Source organism: Gallus gallus, chromosome 18, assembly GCF_016699485.2.
Source record: "Gallus gallus isolate bGalGal1 chromosome 18, bGalGal1.mat.broiler.GRCg7b, whole genome shotgun sequence".
NCBI lineage: Eukaryota > Metazoa > Chordata > Aves > Galliformes > Phasianidae > Gallus > Gallus gallus.
Genome location: NC_052549.1, coordinates 8,345,000 through 8,360,488, shown reverse-complemented (window position 1 = coordinate 8,360,488; position 15,489 = coordinate 8,345,000). Strand labels below are relative to the sequence as shown.

The 15,489-nt window shown below is 48.5% G+C and overlaps 1 protein-coding gene across 3 annotated transcripts in view; it reads left to right on the top strand.

The window, feature by feature from the left end:
- RGS9 (regulator of G-protein signaling 9) overlaps positions 1 to 14,899 on the top strand; it is a 36,177-nt gene extending 21,278 nt beyond the window's left edge. For 2 of the 3 annotated variants that reach the window (XM_046902182.1, XM_015279956.4), the window contains exons 12-19: positions 925 to 1,038; positions 1,945 to 2,060; positions 2,522 to 2,609; positions 3,091 to 3,229; positions 3,840 to 3,925; positions 5,759 to 5,876; positions 9,079 to 9,458; positions 10,185 to 14,899. In XM_046902182.1, the coding sequence (XP_046758138.1) occupies positions 925 to 1,038; positions 1,945 to 2,060; positions 2,522 to 2,609; positions 3,091 to 3,229; positions 3,840 to 3,925; positions 5,759 to 5,876; positions 9,079 to 9,458; positions 10,185 to 10,338 (1,195 nt within the window). In that variant the 3' untranslated portion in view covers positions 10,339 to 14,899. Of the gene's footprint in view, positions 1 to 924; positions 1,039 to 1,944; positions 2,061 to 2,521; positions 2,610 to 3,090; positions 3,230 to 3,839; positions 3,926 to 5,758; positions 8,441 to 9,078; positions 9,459 to 10,184 lie in introns of those variants that run through there. The other variant, XM_046902181.1, reaches the window with a different exon arrangement.
- The last annotated feature ends 590 nt before the right edge of the window (positions 14,900 to 15,489 follow it).

Below are 15,489 nucleotides of genomic sequence, written 5' to 3'. Positions count from 1 at the left end.
TGCTGAATGCCTTGGCATTTCCAGTGAAAAGATAGGATCAAGCACTTCTGTGCCAGACCTGTGCTATACTTTGTGCAGAAGCATTGCATAATCACAGGATCTATGCCAGGGTGCCTGTTAGCAACAGGCCCTTGGACAGTGCACTCCCTGCTTTGAGCACATAAAAGCAATTTGGCCTGGAGGGAATTTTAAACAGAGAAACCAGATGATTTTTTTCAAGAATGAAAAAGGGAGGAGAGAATTAAAATTCCAGGACATTAGTGAAATTGGTTGTAATTACAAGTCTCATCAACTTAGAAGGCAGAAGTGTTTGTCTGGTTCTTGCTAGGATAGGGAGATATGTGCATTGTGCTGAGCCCTCACCCTCATGTGTATGGGAATGGGCTTTATAGTACGTGAGTGGAGAGAGAAGAAGTCAGGATGTGCCTTGGGCACTGCCTTATCTCTTCCAGAACTTGCTGGGATGTCTTAGACGTTGTGGGGAGGCTGCAGGGGATCCAATCTGAGCAAATGCAGTGCTTGCTTTCCTTTTCTCTGCAATGTGTGGCACAAAACAGCATGGGGCAGGCATTTCTCTATCTGTCTGCAGAAGGAGACAGCAGTCTTCTGGGGGCTTAGTCCCACTTCCTTGAAGCGAAGAGGCAAAAGGAGGTGATGAAGGAGCCTTGGATTTCCCAGAACTTGACCTGACAAAATCAGTGCTTTCAAAGATGCTTGGGAGATTTCTGTTTGGGAATCACAAAAGGTTAACTGCGCTGCTGAATCAGTTTTTGTAGTTAGGCAGGGGCCACATTCCAGATCTCCATGGTAAGGCAGCAGCTCTGAGCATACCCGCAGTCTGTGCAGCCATTCATTTGGCTGTAATGGGTCTGGCTACAATTCTGTTGTAAGTTATGATTTTGATTTTGTTGAATTTACTTGCAGGCTTGTGAAGTACTCTGAGCAGTTTCTCTCCAATGATCCTATCCTGTCTGGATGTCTCCCTAGCAACCCCTGGATAACAGATGACCCTGAGTTCTGGGATCTCAATGCAAAGCTGTATGTAGGTTTTTTTTTTTGCCAGCTTGTGGTTTACAGTGACCTTTATGCTGATAGAAATCAGAAAGAGGAACCAGTGATCTCATCATGATATCCAGTCCGTGATCATGAGCAGGGCAACAATTCCCCTTCTGACATGGCTAAAGTAAGTGTCTGGGGGGAATACTTCCTGCTGAATCTTCCTTAACACCATGGAAATTCCTAAAATGTTGGGAGTACGCACTTAAAAGCTGCTCAGTGGGTCTAATCCTCCCTTGGATGACTTCAGTCCAGTTTTACAAGCACGGGAGTAGAATATGACTAGTTATGCTCAGGTATAGCACTTGATTTAGTATTAACCTTGCTAATATAGCCCCTGCCAATGGTGTAGCAATTCAGATTTCAATTACTTGGCTTCTTAGTAGGGAGTTTGGACTGGGGACATGTACTGATGGTCCCTCCCTTCTTTGAGGTCTCCCTTGGTTCCTATTCAGTTAGTATTTGCTAATTATGTATTAGCAACTCTGGGGTTGAAGCATACAGCATATTACTGGCTCTCATGTGAGACCAGCAATCCTGTTATAGTGATAATATCCCATTAAGACGGCCCCAGAGGATACCTTCAGAGACTGGAAGCTTTGAGCAACAACGATATCCTTCTCCAGGATGGGACTGAGTCAGACCTCCAGCAAAGCTGGCCCAGTGTTGTGAAAGCAGAATAAGTCCAAGATAAATCCTCATCCCATTGTGCACCAAGCTGTTTAATTACTGCTTCCTTAGCGGGGCTGACTTAAGGAGCTCATTACAGCATTCTGGAAAACAGAAAGCACGAAGTCTCCTGACATTCCAACATTTTGGTTTTAATTAATCTGCCATTTAGATGGGCTGCATGAAACTGGCAGTGCTGTTTGTATTCAACCTTTGCAGAGTGGAAATCCCCACCAGAATGCGTGTGGAGCGATGGGCCTTTAATTTCAGCGAGCTGATACGAGACCCAAAAGGTCGGCAGAACTTCCAGCTCTTCCTGAAGAAGGAGTTCAGCGGTGAGTCCCTTGTTTCTCTTTCCCAGTGCCTGGGGCACACAGCAAGATGCTGCTCAGCTGAGCCGGGGCACCAGGAGAAATCCGTACCTTTGCAATAGATGCCATGAGCTGTAACGGTGATAAAGTCACGAAGCAGAGCGACTGTGCAGCCAGAGCATGCAATACCACCTAGTGGCATAGGACACACAGTACAGCTGCACGGGGCCCTCGTGTGAGGGGACTGCTCCCAGACAAGCTGGAGCTGGTTGAATTTGCACGCTCCTGCAGGTTTGTCACTGAGCAGAGGGCAGTGGGAAGCTGTTTCCTCATTCAGTCTCCAGGAGATTTTTAGGGTGACTGTAAGAATTAGAGAGACTCCGAATTGGGGCTGTGTTGTATTGAATCAAACTAATTCAGTTTGGGAGTTAATGAATGGGATTTCCTTGGTCTCACTCTGTACTCATGGAATCCTTGTTCTGCAGGAGAGAACCTGAGTTTCTGGGAAGCCTGTGAGGATCTCAAATATGGAGACCAGTCCAAGGTCAAAGAAAAAGCAGAAGAAATTTACAAGTCAGTGTGATGATTTTACATTCTTACACTCTCTACGTGAGTCCTCTATTCTCCCTCCACATGTTGTCATTCCCCAGGTGATTTATTCCTGAGGCTTTGCTATGTCCCCATGAAGGAATGGAGCTTGTGAAGATGAAAGCTCAAATATTGTTACATGGCTGCTTTTCCCCTCTGCTCTCCAGTATAATGTTTAAGAGAAATCTTAGCTTGTAGTTTAAATACAAGAATAGCAAATGTCATGGGGTTGCCACAAAGTGGCTGGAGAGACCCTTTTCACTTTCAGAGGGCTAAAATTTGGTTTATGTTGCAAGAGGAAGTGACTGAATGTCACAGCTCACTTTGCTGGAGAGAAGATTAATTGCTCGAGATCAATTACAGCAAATTGTAGTGGGAAGTGGAAGGGAAATTTCCTTTCATCCATGGACAGAGGAATCTGGGAATTCACTTGTTAATGACACTGTTGATCCACCTCTCCTTGTAGGCTCTTCCTTGCTCCAGGGGCTAGGCGCTGGATTAACATCGATGGCACAACAATGGGCATCACGGTCAAAGGCCTCAAGCACCCTCATCGCTATGTTTTAGATGCTGCTCAGACCCACATTTACATGCTGATGAAAAAGGTTTGTTATTTGCTTTCAAGCCTCAGGGGGATTCCAGGTCTCGGGGCCTTTCCATGTCTTTGACTGTTACCAGCTGTCACTTTCGAGTGGCCTCTGTTTGAAAATCCCTCAGATTTGCTGATTTAAGCAAGCACTGGGTCAGGTCTTTGTATTTTGCTGCTGCTTTTTCCCCCAAGGTGGCTGAGGTTAGATGTCTGCTAGGAGTCCTGCTTTCTAAATATTCCCTTGGTCAAATTGCACTCAGCAAGGAGGAGTGCTGTTGGCCAAATCAGCAGCTAATGCAAATGGACAATGAAAGCAAAAGTTGATTTTAAGCCATTAAAATTGGCATTAACATTGCTGAAAGGTTTGGCTTCTGAAACATAAGTTCTTCACCCTGCAATGATTGTGGGACCCCTAGATTGTACCTGGGAAGCTTTACTAGGAGGTGAAAGTTTTACAAGATGAAAGGGTATTGGTTTAAGTATCCACATTTGCCTGAAAATGCAAAGTCACTTAGGCTGCTGGGTGAGGCTATCCAGTTCCCAGCCTCCTTGGCTCCTGAGCAGATAGATTTGGTGGTGATCTTAATAAGCCCATAACTACCAGCTTCCCTTTTTTCTCCTAGTAGGACTCCTATGGCCGCTATTTAAAGTCTCCAGTATACAAGGAAATGCTGGCCAAGGCTGTTGTGCCACAAGAAACTGTCAAAAAAAGGCAAGTGAAACTAAACACAGTTGTGGGTTTTGCTTTTCTTGTAGCAAGGGTTGCAAAAGCCTGAGTTACAGCAAAATTACTATAATTTAGATATTTGCTTAATTAAATACATTTTTTCACTAAGAAGATGCCTTTCTTTGAGATTCATTATGCTGTTTATTTGTAAGCCCCTTGGAAATGCCTCATGTGCAATCAGAATCTGCTTGATGATAACTCAGCTGCCTCGCCTGTTGGGTCTTTTCAGAGATGCTGTGATTGTTGCATTAATCATGGCATTTTTCTTGGAAGGAGAGAGCACTGTGTACTGGGCATGAGAACTCTCAGCCATGAAACACTGGCTGCCTGAGGAGATGCAAAGCTGCTGCAGGATCCTCCATGGATTCTGCTCTGCTCTGCCTGAACAAAGCTGTTTACACACTACACAGTGAAGGTGAAAGGTGCCTTACCTGTGGGTGATACAAGGTAGACAGCCTGAGAAGGGGAAGGCTTGAAATGGCCTTTTCCTGAACAAGGTGAGAATTGCACAGCAAATGTAGACAATTCAAACTTCAATAGCTTAAAAAAAAACGTGCACTGTCAGAGCCAGACTGGGTGATGTGCTCTTCTCTCTGTTCCTCTTCCACTCATCAGCCTAGCAAACCAAAAGAGGAATAATGGACTTTCACACTATTGTTTCTTCTAAAGCCCAAATCAGTGGAAAAAAATACAACAAACCCCCCTGTTTGGGGCCTGGTTAGTTTTTCCCTGAGCCACACAGGGTCACTGGCAGATGCTGGTTTACCCCTGGTGATTACCATAATGTCTTTCAGTGCCTGTTATGGATACACAACACAGAGACAGCATCCTGTATAAACTGGAGAGCTAGTAACCCATCCAGAAGTGGCTTATCATTTGTTTTCACTGCTGCTGCTCATGATTCTGCTGAAGCAGGTGTTTTATTGAGAACCACCTGTACTGGTCTCAATTTGATGGCCGTTGTTTGGACTCACACTGAGCGTTACTTATATTCATAGATCAGAACTGTAGGGGTTGGAAGGGACCTCTAGAAATCAAGTCCAACCTCCCTGCTTAAGCAGTAGGGAACTTCCTGTGCTTTAGTTTCTGCCCATTGCCCCTTTTTCTGTCACTGTGTGCCACCAAAAAAAGTCTGCCCCCATCAACTGGACTCCTGCACTTTACTTATCTATGAACGGCGTTGAGATCACCTCTCAGCCTTTCCTTCTCCAGACTACAAAGTCTGGAGAGTCTGTAGTCTGGAGTGTCTGAGGTCTCTCAGCTTTTCCTTGTACAGGAGATGCTCCAGGCCCTTTCAAATGCTTAAAACAAGAAGAGTAATGTTCTAGGCATCTTCTGGCTTTAGTGTCTCTCACTAAGACCAGGAACAAAGCTGCCTTTACTCTTTTAGTAGTTCTGCAGCTGCTATATGACACAATCACCAAGCCCTGTTTTAAACCACTTAGTCTGTGTTTGCACTTCCCTGTTGTTATGAATGTGACAGCATCATGTATGCCTCTTTATGCTTGCCCTCCTCATTAAATGATCTCATGGAACACTCACTGGCTTCTCCTTGGGAGAGATTTTAAGAAACAAAAGTGTTTAAGAGGAAAGTCAGCCAAAATGCTAAGGTACACCTCTGTATTTAAAGTATGAGGTGCCTTTCTTTTGCCTGATTGGGTAGCAGCAGGAGCTGTGACAAGTGCCTCTCTCCCCATGCATAGCCTCAGGGATTGAGCCCAACAGTGGTTTTTCTGATTGATGATTCTGCTCCATCTGAGGTCATCCAGCTATACAGAGTTTCTACCTCTCAGTAACATTCTGTTTCTTTCTGCCCAGTTCCAATTTCCCATTTGGACGCCGTCATCTCCGCTCCAGCCCCAGCCCCATCATCCTGAGGCAGCAGGAGGAAGAAGCCAAAGCCAAAGAAGCTGCCACCACCGTGGACATCACGCAGGTCATGAGCAAGCTGGATCGGAGGAGCCAGCTCAAGCAGGAACCTCCCAAGTAGGCTCTGAGCCCTGCAGGGCACAGCGCAGGGAAAAGACAAGCTGAGGCCGGTGTTGAGCTTCGTCTCCCCTTCCTGAAGGTGTCAGTGCTGCTTTAGGTTTCCCAGGCCAGCTCTGCCAGCAGTCTGCTTCCTGCATGTTGCTATGGCTTCTGCAGCAGCAGATGTCACTTCCCAGGCACATCAGGCATGGGAATGCTACTGGAGTCAGGCTGCTGGCTGTGCTGGATTCACAGCACAGGGCCAGAATCCCTCTGTGCGCACCATGACGGGGGATGCCTTCTGTCTGCCCCAAGCCCCAGGAGAGTGGGCAGCCTGTGTGCCTCTCCCTGTCTTCTGCTCCTCCAGCAGCTGGGATGACACAAGGTAGAGTGAAGCTGTGCTGTCCCAGTCCTTTGGGTTCATACTGACCTTCCTTGGAGCAGCAGTTGAGGACTCTCCAGGTAGCAGAGCAAGGCACCCCACATCAGAACATGTCCATGCTGGTGTCCATCCTCTCAGCAGAATGTGCACCCTCCTCTGGTGTGCATCCACTGAGAGGAGTGGTCACATAAATTCTCCATCTGCTCTAAGGCACTTAAGTATCCTGCACCTCCAAATCAGTGCAAAGGAGCTGCAGGCAGAAGAGCGGGATAGACTTCTTGTGAGAGCAGTACAAGGAGCATTTCTGAAGGTTTGGGTGTCCCTTTGAATTTTAATGTCAATCCCAAGTCCTCCTGGCACACTGGAGATCAGTGGAAAGCTCTGCTCTCTCCCCATTACCCTGCACGCAATGAGCTAGGTGTACAGGCTTAGAGCTGTCTCTCAGAGGAGCTTGCAGGAGTGCTCGAGAGATGCTGCCATATCTTTGTGTTTCTTTTATCAAGTCCTTTCTGCCTCTTGTCTTGTCTTTTTCCTGCTATTCTATTTTCTGTAAAATACAAAATAAAAAAATAACAGGAGGTAGTTCCAGTTGTCACTGGTTTGTAGCCCAGAGGCAAAGAAGAGCCAGGGCAGAGGTGTTAAGAGCTGATTTCAAGTTTTAAGTAGTGGTGGTGGTGTTGTTTTGGTGTGTTTTTTTTTTTTTTCTTTTCTTCATTTCTACTGTCTCTTTTGCTCCTTAGAATAGGAAATCTAAACAACTATGTTAGCACTAAAGAGCTTGGGGAGATTCCAGGCTTTGCTGGGAAACCCCAGCCTGTCTGGACCAGGCTGATGATTATCAGAACTGGGAAGATTCCTGCTAAGCTCAGTAAAGGCGGTGGGGTGGGGGCGGGGAGGCAGAAAATCTTGTTTGTTAGAAGCTAGGGGAAGCAGAGGAACTGGATGGGAAGAACTGAAGTACAGAAAACTTCTTAACTCCTCTTTGTATTGTTAATCCATTTTTACTACTGGAATGAAATTGCAGGAAAACAGAGGTAGAGAAACCTGGGTGTGAGTGGGAACACTTAGGTGCATGTAGACCAGCCTCTCACTGGGAGGCAGACAGCCAGGCCTTAGGCCCAAGCAGCTTTGAACAGAATTGTTGCTTCCCCTGTGCATATTTTAAGGTGCAGAATCAGGGCTACATGGTCTGATTTTGGTGTCCCTGCAGAACCGGCCTCCTTCGTTTTGCAGCTGAGCTATGGAGCACTTCATGACCTCTGTTAACCTAATGGTGATAGAACCTTTTCAGAGGAATTGAAATCAAGTTGCGTGAGTCTTTTGCTCTGATGTCAAGGCCTGCTTGCTAAATCTCTGTTCATGTCCCCAAAGGAATCAATGGTAAATTTTGCAATGCCATAAGGGGGAGCAGGCTCAGATGTAAATGTTTAAAACCACAAGGCTTGTTTACACGAGGTACTGAGCACCATCAGCTTACCTTGACAAGAGAGCACTGAAGAGCTTAGCGGGGTTGGTTTAATGCTGTTTGGATGTGATGAGCCCTACGCTCCTCAGAGCTTGTGTAACATGGAGCACTGAACGTGTTGGGATTGCCAGTAGTAGTAACATATGGAAGATCAAGTCAGGATATAAATAATAAATAACAAATCTGTGTGTTCCAGTCAGTCTCTGATTCCACTTCTGTTTTGTTTGTAGCTGTGCTTTTTATGTTACCTCTATACATTCCTTTCTGTGATTTTGCTTCTATTTTTTTTTAACATCTCAGCTTTACCTTTCTGTCCCACTGGCAAGGGTTAATGCTGCCAGTGGGTTAATGCTGCTCTGGGGTCCCCATGCTTGTGAAACTCCAGTCCCACACTTGCAGGCAGAAGCTAACTCTGTTCTGCTTATAGGCTGAGTAAGCTGGTATGACGCAGTGTGCCACTCCTTGGTCCCTTGCTGCTCAGTCCCTAAAGAGGAAGGTTGCGTGGTACGAAGTGTGACTGTGGTACAAACTGAACTTCACTTTATGTCAGCCAAGAAATTGTTTGTTTCCGTTGGAAATCAGAGCAGTAGGTTGGTTGTTTCTTGGCCATTGCTTTCATGCGTTCATCTGTCTAATAAAAATAAATGTAGAAAGTGGAAAAAAAAAAACCAACCTGTTCATCCTTCTCTGTTGTGTCTCACTGTGTCTCAGTGTGTTCATCCTTCACTACCATCTCTTCACCATGCATGCATTTTCTGTACATACTTCTGCTCTCAGTACTTCAGTTTGAAGCCTTGAGCTGCATTTCATCCTGCTGGCAGCAAGGCCCTGGGAGTTGGGTGGGGGACCCTACGGATGAATCTCTCCTCCTGCTCATCCCGAGGGCTTTGGTAACTGAGCCTGAGCCATTGCAGCACCAGCTGGGGACGTGGGGCTTCGGTCTGAGATGTAACACCACCTTGTGTTATCATTCACAGGGCCTTAAGCTCATTGTCCTGTTTGCTGGGCACCACAGCAGCTAACACCTTTGTGCCTCAGGTTTAACGTGGTTGTGCCATTCGTAGCCACATTCTCAGGATAGCAGGCACTGTGTGTGGACAAACCGATGTCTCTTACAGCAGGATGTCAGCCTGGTGCAGCGGCCCCACTGAGGCCTGCGTTAACGAGCCTGGTGCACTCCACGTGCAAACAGCTCCTCCACATGCAAATAACAACTCTGCTCTCCTGCAGGAGCTGTGGGACCAGCAGGCAGTGATGAGGCCCCATTCTCATGTCTGAGGACACAACCAGCCCTGACCAAACCTCTCCTTTTCCTCCCCACAGCCACAGCTCGCCTCCCCGGCCCCTCATCTAGCCATCTACACCGGCCCCAGCAGGCTGCCTCCCAGCCCCACGGCCCTGCCCCACAGCACTGCCTGCCCCTATCCCGTCAGCATGGCGCTGGAGAGCACCGAGCTGCAGCAGGAGCCCAGCAGTGCCGGGCACAGCCGCGTCCCCTCAGCCGCCGGGAAGGCGGGAGCCATGGCGCCCAGCAGGCCCCGCGTGGCTGCGCTCTCCTTCGGTCGCTTCCTGAGGAAGGGCTGCCTCCACTCGCCCATGTTGGCCACGCTGTCGCCGAGATGCCCGGCCGTGCCCCACAGGAAGGTGCAGCCGCTGGGCGGGAGGGAGCAGCAGCTGCAGCAGAACAGCACAGCGCTCAGCAGGTAGGCGCCATGGCGGGAGGCACGGCTGTGATGGCGGCCGCCATTTTGAAGGCAGCTCTCCAGTGGCTCCTCATGTTTGCTGTCTGTGCAGAGCATTTCCTCTGATGACCGGGAGGCGGTTCTGCTGCACTTGGGTCTCCTGGTGATGGTGTAAAGCTCCCAGGTCTTCTGATCCCTGAGTTTTGAAGCCCACTTGTGTGTTTGTGTCAGTGCTGGTTCTCGAGCTCTGGGTCAGGAGTGCTTTAACGATCCAAAAGTCAGAGGAGACCCAGAAGTAGTGAGGGAGCAGAAATCCTGAGAGAGAACCTGGAAACGGTGTGAGAATGGGGATTTTGGGGCAGCCTGTCACTGCTGAGACCAATTCCTGGTCTTGTCCTGTGGTAAATTAATGTGCTCTCAACCTCTATATTAATGTGTGTATATTTTATAACCAGCTATGCTGCAGTCAGAGGGGATGAGTCCATCCTGTAAATTCAGAACCCAAGGGCTCTTTATCTGTCTGGCTGTGCTGGGCTGTGCTGCACAGCAGTTTTGTTTCCAAGGGATCAGAGTGCACCTTTTCTGCAGTTTTCTTCATCTTCCTTCTATGTGCCCAGGGGTTTTGCTTTGGGATTTGGGGGTTGAACTGTAGGAAGCTCAAACCACACTCTGTGCTGCGCGCTCACTGCCTCAGAGAGCACACCAGAAAAAGCCTTGTGCCTGATGAGTCTTTATTTCACAACACAGCTTCTTCCAAATAAAAATGGACGTTCCTCTGGAGAGCCGAATCTGCCCCATAGACTCTGAGGGAGAGGATGGGCAGCAGCGGCCCCATAAGGACTCTGCGAAGGAGGTGATCTGCCCATGGGAGAGCCCCACAGAACAGGGCAGGGCTGGGTAACCAGTGGCCTCTGAAGCAGATGGGATGGGATATCAGCTGTTAAGAGATGCTGCTCACTGAGGTGATGAGCTCTGCCATGTATGGCTCCATACCTGAGCCGTGCTGCTGAAGAAATGCATTAGAGCTGTCCTTCAGCGTCAAGGAAGCTCAAACTACCCCAGCTGTGAATAATGGGCCCTGATACACCCGTGTGTTTGTAATTCAAGAATTCAAAGCATTTCTGGACTTTTTCCTTCCTATCTTTGGTATATTCAGATCCCTTCATTACAAACTTCTTGATAAATGAACCTTGTTTCTTGCCTTATAGCAGATGGAGAATTTATGTCTGTATATCCTGGGAAATGGTCTTATCTGAATTACTTTCTTGGCCATGAGGTGTCAGCACGCTGTACACAGCACAGCTGGAGCAGAGCTTGCAGGCATTTTTCAGACTGGGACTAAGACTTCAAGCACCAGGTTCATTAAGAGCCAGCTAATAGCTGGGGCAAAAAGAAAGCAACGCTAAACCCTTCCTGAGAAGCCATAGAATAGCATCATGTCTTAATGAAAACCAAAAAGGATCCCAAAGAGCAAACAGTGCAGGAGAGCAGCAGAGGCTCCTGAGCGCTTCTCTATTAACTCCACTTTTCCTTTTGTGACTTTTTAGTGCCAAGGTGGGTCTGAAATCACAGAGAACAGCACCCCTGCAGCGCCTGGGGAGGGCAGCAGCAAGTCTGTGTTGGCATGTTGAGCCTCTCCAAGCTTAGACTGAGGCATCGCCACCATTTAAGCTGTGTTGTTCTCAGGAGTGTTAGAGCACTGCTTTCCAGACCACGTGCCAGCGTTTCAAGATGTATTTCAAGATGTTTTTTTTGTGGAGGGATTTCCCAGAGGTGTTGGCTGCTATTCTGTGAATTGCCACGTGGCCTTTGACTTTCAGTGTTGCGATTCCGTACTTCTAATTGTAAATGGAGCTTTGCCTGTGTGGCTGACATGGTCCATCATGCAGCCTTCTGCTGTAGGATGTAAAGTCTCCCTTCCGTCATGCTCAGTGGTCCCCACCCCCATGACAGGAGGTAAAGCTGCTGATCGGTGCATTGTATGGGGCTGACTTTGCAGAGCTTAGATTTGTGGAATCATAGAATCATTCGGGTTGGAAAAGACCTCCAAGATCCCGAAGCCCAACCTCATCCCATCCCACTGTGCCCACTGACCACATCCCTCAGTGCCACATCTCCATGGCTCTGGAACACCTCCAGGGGCAGTGATTCCCCCACCTCCCTGGGCAGCCTGTCTGTGTGCAGAAAGCACAGCCTGTTTGAGTGGTGTGCCAGGCTGTGAGGACCTGCTCCTAAATTTGGATGCTCCAAGATCTATAGCATCGTTCTCAACTTCAGAGTTCTCCTGATCTCAGGGCAGTTGGGGAAAAATGACAGACTGTGACATCTCCATTGCCAAAGTCTCTCCCAGAGGAGCAGAACCCTGCGCTACCCCCTACTTTCCTTCCTTAAGGACCCTGGGCACCCACTGCCTGCAGGTTGTAAACTGGAGCTCCACAGGCCGCACATCCCCACTGCCACTCAGTGCTCACACGGTGACATCTGAGGCTCACAGCCCCGTTGGAGGCTGGGCATGTTGGAGTCAGAGTGCTTTCAGCTCCAGCAGTTCAGATCCCCTCGCTGTGCAGTAGCCCATTTAAAGCCACCTGGAGTCACCTGGAAGAATCAGCTCACTGCAGCAACTTACACATCCAGAGTATTCCGATAATGTGAGGGATGTGTAAGGTTAATGACTGGAAAAAGTGATCTCTCCCTGTGGGCAGTTTCTCAGAAAACTCCCTGCTGTTTGGCTGAGAGAAGAAAGGAGGCTGCGGCGGTGGTGAGGATCGCTGCTCACTGCCTGCTGTAGGAGGGGGCACACGGCACAGCGCTGGGAGTGCTCTGCACCTGAGCTGCCATGCTGCCATTGGGCTCCAGGTATGGTTTGAATGCACGGGGAAGGACAAAGGACGGTCCTTAATTAATGAATGCTCTGCTCCCAGGTGGAGGTCCTGTGCCCTGTGCCAGTTTGGGCTTCTCCAGTCTCCTTTGCTCAGCCTGCCCCACGGGCACTGCGGTTTGTTGTGATCATATGTTTATACTTTCCTTGTCCTCGGTTGACTGCAAGAGAGGATTCTGGGGTTCCCCACATCCCGGACTGCCTCCCAGCAACCTCAAGGGGACACTATTGGGACGGGATGGGAGCAGCGGGCAGTGCTGGCAGCTCTGCCACCTCCAGGGCTGCTCCTCAATGGGCACACAGCACTGGTGCGATCCGAAGGCTGGAGTGTGGGATGGCATCCCCGTGGAGCTGAACCTCTGTTACAATACCTGAATTAAAAACTGTTCTCCAGGCGATGGACGTCTCTCAAATCTCCCCCCAAACCTGACATTTCCCTCTATTCTCTCCAGCTGGGACCCAAACACCAAAAGCACCAAGCACCTCTCGTGTTTTTTTCCCCCAAGTCTCTGACTCTGCATTGCTCAAGCCTCATTGATTTAAAAATGGGACAAAGAATGCTCAGCATCCCATAGGATCAGGCCTCGGGAGCAGGAAGCACCGGTCGGCTCAGGAGAGAGCTGGTTCCCATGAGATTCATGGGGTGGTTTCAGCAGGCTCCTCCTGCCTGAAATGCTGGCTGTGGGGAACAGCTGGTCCAGAGCATCACTGCATCCCCCAGTGAGACGGAACCTCGCAGTGTAACAGTGCTGTGGGTGGAACTCACCTCTGCGCAGGGGCTGCAGTGTGTGTGGCATCCAGCTCAGGCCCTGGAATAGGATAGGTTCAGGGCATCCTCGCCCCAACCTCTGAACGTCTGAGTGTCTGAATGCTGATAAATACATTATGGAAAAGTCTCCATGAGTCAGCTTTTTTGGGGTGCAGAGCCTCGGGGATGCAGGAGGAAATCCAGGCAGTGGGGGAGTTTTCCCATTGCCTCCGGGCATTTGTTTTATGCATTTTGCACTACGCCTGGCCCGGAAGCAGAGGTGAGCACCTCATAGGATCCCTTTTGGGCTGCAGGTTCCCAGATCTCTTCTACACCACACCAAAGAGGGAAAGATAAGCTATTGCAAGTCAGTTTACCTTTTAAAATTCATGTTGCCATAGCAGCTTAGCACACTGTCTCAAGTCCTCCTTCTTGCAAAACTTTGATCACCATGAAAACAGAATTATGTTGTTCTCCAACATGTTCTACATAGAAATATACCAAAGTTCCTATAGTTCATGCTTCAGCATCTCTGCAAAGACCTCTTTTATTGCTCCCTCACAGCATTTCCCAGGCCAGAGGACAGCACTGGGCTCTACAGCAGTGTGAAGCCATGCCCCCAGTGCCCATCTATCAGCTGAGCTTTTGCTTCCAGCAGTTTCCAACACACAACAGCAGCACTGAGTCCAGCTGCCAATCCTTCCCATGGATGGCAGCAATACCCCCTCCCTTGGCTCTGCTCTTTGCCCACCAGCTCTGTCCCTCCCGGTAGTATTAGAAGGGGGCACCTGCATTTAATCTCAGCATCCTCCTTGCTGGAGCAGCTCTTGCTCCTACACCTTCCCTCTGTTGCACTGTGCTGGGAGCAATGGAAAGAGTTTTCATAAGCACCATCACTTCCAATCCTGCTCGGAGCAATCCTTTTGCTTTCATTGCGTGTCCCATTTTCTGGCTGCATTCGTGCTAGTGATGCTGGAAGTGAGCAAAGAAAGAAAAAAAAATTAGACTGGACACGGACAAATTTGCAACAACAACCTATGCAGTCACTGGGTTAAACAGCACATTAACCCAAGCTGCCATCCTGCTGTTGTTGTTTGCATGACTCCATCTCCCCACACCAGGTGAGACCCTTCCAGGCCAGGACTGGGAGAGGGCAGTGGGATTTCTATTAGTGTGCACAGCCAGACTTCTTCTCATCAGCTTTTTCTTCTTCTCTTCTTTTTCCCAATCAACTGAAGGGAAAAAAAAAATAAAAAAGGAGAAGAAAAAATTGGGGTAAAAGTTGAAGAACACTTTAATTTATAAGAAAAAGAACTAAATAATTGATGTAGTCATGGTGCCAAAGGTAATTTCTGCTGCTCCCTCTATCTCACAAAGACATTTAGCATTGATTGAGATCAAAGTATCAAAAACCCCTGCTGCTGAGCTGAAAGGCAAAACTTTCGGCTGCCTTTCTCCGCTCTAATAATATCGTCTTTATGTAGTTAATAAACTGCACACTTCAGTCAAACTATATCATTACAGAAGACTTAGGGAGCTAATAATTTAAAAGCAAAGAATTGCCTCTGTTCTTCGCTTTGAACTAAACAACATTCTGTTGAATGAAGGGGACATCAAAGCTTTGTTACTATTACCAATGTGGCTGGAGCATAGGGCCGCACAGAGTGTGTACTTCAGTCATCAAGAGAAAAAAAAAAGAAAGATTAAAGATATTGGCTTATCAACCCACAGGCAGAACCAGGTGTTTTCTTTTCTGCTGTGCAAGCATCAGGTGGTTTGCTTATCAATGAGTTTTCTTGTTAAATAAACGTACATGACTTAGGCTGGTCCCTCCCATCCCGGCTGTGGCCCTTTTATTTTCTTCGGAGAACGTGGGATGGTGGCTGTTTGTTGGCCAACCAGGCCTTCTTACAGGGGCTGCCTCCGATTGCCGCCCCTCTTTGCTCCACGTGTGCCATGGGGCAGCGGCACAAGGTCCGTGGCCACCAGAAGGGCCTGGTCCAGCCCCAGCTGCTTCCCCTTGGATGTTGCTCCATTGCCTGTCTCTGAAAGCGTTGTCACAAGAATGAGAATCAGCATAGAATCACAGAATGGCCTGGGTTGAAAAGGACCTCAGAGATCGTCTAGTTTCAAGTCCATAGCCGTAGGCAGGGTTGCCAATCACTAGACTGGGCTGCCCAGAGCCACATCCAGCCTGGCTTTGAATGCCCCCAGCGATGGGGTGCATGGAACAGTGGATTTTCTTTGGCCTTTCCATATATCTGACTAAAACACATTGATTTTTCCCTGGGGCAGTTGGAAAATGAAAGTGGAATCCAAGGGGACTTCCCACGATGCCAGGTTGGACATTCCATGCCTTTAGGCTGGTAGTGCTGAAACATGGGGCTGTGGTGTGAGCTCTGCGTTGTTCTTTTGGTGACTGATGG